The following is a 6031-nucleotide window of genomic DNA, read 5'->3' on the forward strand; positions in this document are numbered from 1 at the left end:
GCCGGAGAGGCAAGTTGGGGGCTATCAGGGACACCCCCCCCACCCCAGGGTCCCCCTGGCTGCGTGCCAGGTGTCACCCCGGGGTGCCAGGGCTGAGCCAGGGGAGGTGGCAGCGCCGGGGGCAGGCGACACCCAGCACCTTCCTAAAAAAAAAAAGCCTTTATTGCCCTAGAAAAGCCCCCACAGCCCCCACGTGCTGGTGACAGGCACCGCACCCCCCCCAGGGGGGCACCGGCTGGCACCGGGTGCCCTCGGGGCATCGGCAGAGGTGCAAGGGCGGGGGGACCCGCTGCCAGCACCCCAGCATAGGTGCCCGCCGGGGCGGGGGTGCCGCTGGGTGGGGGTGTCCCGCCGAGCCCCCGCCTCAGTCCCAGCCGTTCTCCTTCACCATGTGCGACATCTCGATGATGAACTTCCCCTCCTTGTACTTCTGGCTGCTCTCGAAGGCCTGCTCCTGGGGGGGGGTGGGCAGCGTGAGACACCCCCTGCCCACAGCGGGGTGCCCTCCCCACTGCCTTCACCGCGGTTTTGGGGTGCCCACAGCCCACAGCAGAGGTTTGGGGCGCCCAGGGTGGTTTTGAGGTGCCCAGGTGAGGGATTTGGGGTGCTGGGGCAGTGCCTGCGGGGCGGACTCTGGGTGCCCCGGGAGGTGCCCGCGGCAGGAGTTGGGGTGCCGGGGTGGGGGTGCCAGGCACGGGGGCACTCACGTATTTCCAGCCCAGGGTGGTCTTGCAGCTCTGGCAGAAGATGTCGGCCACCGAGTGCAGCCCCGTCAGCAGCAGCCGCTGCTCCGCCGGGCCGCAGCCCACGTTCACCCTGCGCCCGAGAGCGGCGGGTCTGCCACCGGCACGGCACTGCTGGGACCCCCCCGGTGCCCACAGCCCAGCGCCCCCCTGCCGTCCCCCCGCCCCGGGGTACTCACACGGAGTTGAACAGGTAGGCACGGCCATGGCTGCCCTGGAAGGACTGCGGGGACACGGCATGAGTCACCGGCTGGGCCCCGTGTCCCCGGGGACCCTGAGGGGAGACACCCAGCACCCCGGGGACACTGTGGGGGACACACCCACCACCCTGGGGATACTGAAGGGGGACACTCAGCGGCCTGGGGACAGCATGGGGGGACACCCACCACTCTGGGGACACTGTGGGGGACACACCCACCACCCTGGGGATACTGAGGGGGACACCCACCGCTGTGGGGACACTAAGGGGACACCCACCACCCTGAGGACAGCACGGGAGGACACCCACCACCCTGGGGACACTGTGGGGGACACACCCACCACCCTGGGGACATCATGGGGGCACTCTTGTCACACAAGGGGCACCGTGGGGGTATCGCTGGCTGTCCCAGTGCCCTGGGACATCACGGCAGGAGGTGCCCGCTGTGCCAGGGCCACCCCGGGAGGAAGCCCAGTGCCCCGGGGTCACCGCGGGGGGGGACGTGGGGACGGTGGGGGCCGCGGGCGCAGCGCGGGGGGCACCTTGGAGATGAGCTCCTCGTGCCTGGCCAGGTGGGCCCGGCAGTGGACGCAGCTGTAGGTGCGGTGGGAGCGCGGCAGGTAGCTGTGGAAGGTCCGGGGGGACAGGCGGGCGGTGGGGGGCAGGCGGCGGCGGGGGGGGGGGCATGGCGGGGGGCAGGGCCCCGGGGGGGCGCGGGGGGGCGGGGGGCACCGTGCACCCCCCGCAGAGCCGCTCGCAGGGGAAGCAGCGCAGCAGAGCGCCGAGAGCCGTCGTTCCTCTCGCGCCGAGGTCGGGGGGGCACCGCCGCCCCGGGCCCCCCCAGGTGAGAAGGAGGCGGAAAAGGGGGGCGGCCTGCAAAGGGTTAAAGGGGGACAGTGAGCAGGGGGGCGGCACTGCCTGCCCCCCCCCCCAATACCCCCAGTTCTCGGTCCCGCCTCGCCCCCCCCCCGCCCCGATGCCAGCTGAGACCGGGCCGGCTCATCGCAGGAGCGAGGGGCAGCGCGGGTGGCACCGCCCCGTCCCTGCTGTCCCCGGGGGGGCCTCAGAGAAGGGGGGGGCAGAGGGGGGACCGAGGGTCTGGGGAAAGGGGGGGGTCCTCCTAAGCGGGGTCCGGGAGTCCCGGGAGAGCGTGGGGGTCCCGGGGGGGGTATTGAGAGTCCCGGGGGGGGGTGATGGGGGTCCCGGGGAGGGGATGGGGTGCCGGGGGGGGGCCGGGACGGGAGGATGGGGGGGACACGATGGGGGGTCTCGGGGGGACACGATGGGGGTGCCGGGGGGGCCCGATGGAGGGCCCGAGGGCGGACACCCGAGGGTTCCCGGGGGGGCCGGGGGGGCCCGGGAGCCGCTCACCGCCTGCCGCTGTCCCCGCTGCCGCTGCCGCCGCTGCCGCTGTCCCCGGGGCGGGCGCCGGGCGGGGGCACCGGGCGGCCGCGGGGGGGGCGGGGGGGCCCTGCGTGCCCGGGGACTGCATCACGGCACCGTGACTCATCCCGCCGCCGCGACGTCACCGCCCGGCACCTCCGGCGTCAGCCCGGCGGCGGGGGGCGCTGCGGGAGCCGGGCCCCACCTGGCCCCCCCGGTCCCCCCGTGTACCCAGCCCTGCCCCCCCCCCCCCCCTCGGGGGGGCACCCTCGGGGCACATGCAAATGAGATGTAAATCAGGCGGGGGGAAGGGGGGCGTGTGTGGGGGCGGCTGCGTGCAGATGACATGCAAACGAGATGCAAATGAGCCCTGGAGCCATGCTGGCGGATCCGAGGGGCGCAGCCTAATGAGATGCAAATGAGGCGAAGGGATGCGGCGCGGGGTCCCGGGGCGGTATGCAGATGAGATGCAAATGAGCCCCGGGGAGCAGCGGCAGGCTCGGCCTCCGCCTCCCAGGGGGCACAGCGCCATCGCCCCACCCCCCGTGCGTCATCACGTCACCCCGGCGGCCCCGCGCCGCTGCCATGGCAACCCTCGCCGCACCTCCCAGCGCGCCCGGCGCGCCGCTCTGACGTCACTTCCGGCGCAGCCTCGCCGGCCGGAAGCGCGGCGACCCCGGTAGGTGACTGAGGGGGAGGGTGGGGAGGGCCTGGGGACCCTCCGGCGGGCGGGGGGCAGGGCCCGGCGGCCTCGGGGGGCGCCTCGGCTCGGCTCGGCCGCCCACCCCGCAGCGGGCAGGCGAGGCTCGGCATCGCGTCATGGCGGACGACGGCGGCGAGGAGAAGAAACAGGTGGCCAAGTTCGAGCTGGAGCGGGAGACGGAGCTGCGGTTCGAGGTGGAGGCCTCGCAGACGGTGCAGCTGGAGCTGCTCACTGGCATGGCCGAGGTCTTCGGCACCGAGCTCACCCGCAATAAGAAGTTCAGCTTCGATGCTGGCGCCAAGGTGGCCGTCTTCACCTGGCACGGCTGCACCGTGCAGCTCAGCGGCCGCACCGAGGTGGCCTACGTCTCCAAGGACACCCCCATGCTGCTCTACCTCAACACCCACACGGCGCTGGAGCAGATGCGGCGGCAGGCGGAGCGGGAGGACGAGCGCGGGCCCCGCGTCATGGTGGTGGGACCCACCGACGTGGGTAAGTCGACCGTGTGCCGCCTGCTGCTGAACTACGCGGTGCGGCTGGGCCGCCGGCCCACCTTCGTGGAGCTGGACGTGGGCCAGGGCTCCGTCTCCATCCCCGGCACCATGGGCGCTCTCTACATCGAGCGGCCAGCCGACGTGGAGGAGGGCTTCTCCCTCCAGGCCCCGCTCGTCTACCACTTTGGCTCCACCACGCCCGGCACCAACATCAAGCTCTACAACAAGGTGAGTGTGGGGAGCCCCAGGGGGGGTCTCGCCCTGGGGATGGGCCCAGTTTGAAGCCGGGTTCCATTGCTTCCTGCCCACCAGGGACTGTCCCGTGGCTTTTGCTGCTGTGTAAGACTGCGGCACGTCCCGGTCCTGAGCACCGTGCCCGCTTCTGGGCACTGCAGCTCAACAGAGACGCAGGGAGGGTCGGGGTGGTGAGAGGAGAGGCGTGACGGAGACGGTGGCAGGGCTGGAGGAGCCTCCTGAGGAGGGTAGAAGCTCTTCATCCTGGAGAGGAGGAGCTGAGGCACCACAACTGAGCTTGTTGCTGCCCATGAGCCCCGTGCCAGGCCCTTTGCAGGCTGTGAGTCGTGGCTGGCTGCAGCAAGCGAAGCCAGAGCCACAGGTCACACCGGGCCAGCACAGCCCGTGGGGTTTGTTAGGTGACAGGGGAGCAGAGCGCAGCCGTGGGCATGGTGTGATCGCTCTCCTGTGGAGCTGGCGTTAGCCAGAGCGTGGTGGCCATCACCGCACAGTGTCCCTCCCCTGCAGGGACCTCCTCCCTGCTGCCCGCAGCCTGTTTTCTCTGCTTATGGAACTCCAGGTGGAAAGGAGCCCAGGAAAAACCTGAAGATGCCCAAAAAGCTGATGCGAATCCCCAGGGTCCTCCCACCGCTGCTGTTTGGTGACAGAGGCTGCTATGTCGCTGAAGGCCACCACAGCCCTGTGCTGGCCTTGTCCTGGCAGCCCACGGGACAGGAAGGCAGCTCTCCTGCCGTAGTTGAGCAGCCTTGAGTGCTCGTAACACATTTTAGGAATGGCTTTGGTCTCCTGCATGGCAAATCGTCCCTTTGTGGCTATCGGTGGAGGGCAGGGAGGAGAGAGGTGGCTGCCCGGGAGCTGGGCGTTGCTCCTGTGCCACAGCAGTCAATAACCGAGTGCATTAGGGACAGTACAGAGGGTGGCCATGTCCCAGAGGAGCGGGACAGAGCCTGGCTCGTTGGCCTCCTGCCCTTCTGATGCCCTGCAGGGACTGCCCGCCCCCTCCCCTCGGCTTCTCGCCCAGTCGGTGCCAGCGTAGCGCTGCTGTGGGAACCGAGGCCCTGGGGGTATTGAAGGGGGTGGGGATGGCGTTGGAGGGGGCCAGCTAAGGTTTGGGGAGGTGGGTGCCCCCAGAAAGCTCTCCCTGCCCTGATACCTCCGCCCCGTCTCCCCCCGCAGATCACATCCCGCCTGGCCGATGTCTTCAACCAGCGTTGTGAGGTGAACCGCCGCGCCTCGGTCAGCGGCTGCGTCATCAACACCTGCGGCTGGGTGAAGGGCTCGGGCTACCAGGCACTGGTGCACGCCGCCTCCGCCTTCGAGGTGGACGTGGTGGTGGTGCTGGACCAGGAGCGGCTCTACAACGAGCTGAAGAGGGACCTGCCCCACTTTGTGCGCACCGTCCTGCTCCCCAAGTCCGGCGGGGTGGTGGAGCGCTCCAAGGACTTCCGCCGGGAGTGCCGAGACGACCGCATCCGGGAGTATTTCTACGGCTTCCGGGGCTGCTTCTACCCTCACGCCTTCGACGTCAAGTTCTCCGACGTCAAGATCTACAAGGTGGGGGCTCCCACCATCCCAGACTCCTGCCTGCCCCTGGGCATGTCGCAGGAGGACAACCAGCTGAAGCTGGTGCCGGTGACGCCGGGGCGGGACATGGTGCACCACCTCCTCAGCGTCAGCACCGCCGACAGCCCCGACGACAACATCTCCGAGACCAGCGTGGCCGGTTTCATCGTCGTCACCGGCGTCGACCTGGAGCGACAGGTCTTCACCGTCCTCTCGCCGGCTCCTCGGCCCCTGCCCAAGAACTTCCTCCTCATCATGGACATCCGCTTCATGGACCTCAAGTAGCGGGGCAGCAGGCCTTCCTCCCGCCCGCCCCCCTCCTCCTCTTCCCCCGGGGGGGTCCCTTGCGCTCGCCGGCCTTGGCCCCGCTCTTCGGTTTTATACTTTTTGTACCGTTTGTTATTAAATCTCGAAGCCTTTTGCTGGTGGGTGGGTGTCTGCCCAGCGCGGGGTGGGGGGCCCGGGGCTGGGCAACCTTCTGGGGAGGGGGCGGCGGAAGCCGGGCCGCGGCGAGGGGCTCGGCCCCAGACCTGGGCTGGGACGGGGGGGTGCCGGTCCCGGGGCGCCTCCGCGGGTGCCCCGCCGTGCGCGGCGCCGCGTGCTCCCCCCGCCTCCCCGCGGTGGTACGTTCTGCGCATGCGCCCTTCCCCGCCGCGGAGCCGCCTGCGCGCCGCCGGCCCCGCCCCGCCGC

General features: G+C 70.7%; 2 protein-coding genes across 2 annotated transcripts; one reads left to right on the top strand and one right to left on the bottom strand.

The window, feature by feature from the left end:
* Positions 1-144: 144 nt before the first annotated feature.
* Positions 145-2857, bottom strand: YPEL4 (yippee like 4). The gene is made up of 6 exons (XM_074841868.1): positions 2593-2857; positions 2314-2491; positions 1485-1815; positions 923-966; positions 708-816; positions 145-454 (listed from the first exon to the last, which is right to left on the bottom strand). Exons 1-6 carry the CDS (start codon positions 2855-2857, stop codon positions 365-367), a joined length of 1017 nt encoding a protein of 338 aa, XP_074697969.1. The 3' UTR covers positions 145-364.
* A 179-nt stretch (positions 2858-3036) lies between these two features.
* On the top strand, positions 3037-5761 carry CLP1 (cleavage factor polyribonucleotide kinase subunit 1). Its single transcript, XM_074841955.1, has 2 exons — positions 3037-3750; positions 4954-5761. Exons 1-2 carry the CDS (start codon positions 3145-3147, stop codon positions 5623-5625), a joined length of 1278 nt encoding a protein of 425 aa, XP_074698056.1. The 5' UTR covers positions 3037-3144; the 3' UTR covers positions 5626-5761.
* Positions 5762-6031: the final 270 nt, after the last annotated feature.

The sequence above is a fragment of the Strix aluco genome, chromosome 16 (genome assembly GCF_031877795.1).
Source record: "Strix aluco isolate bStrAlu1 chromosome 16, bStrAlu1.hap1, whole genome shotgun sequence".
Taxonomy (NCBI): domain Eukaryota; kingdom Metazoa; phylum Chordata; class Aves; order Strigiformes; family Strigidae; genus Strix; species Strix aluco.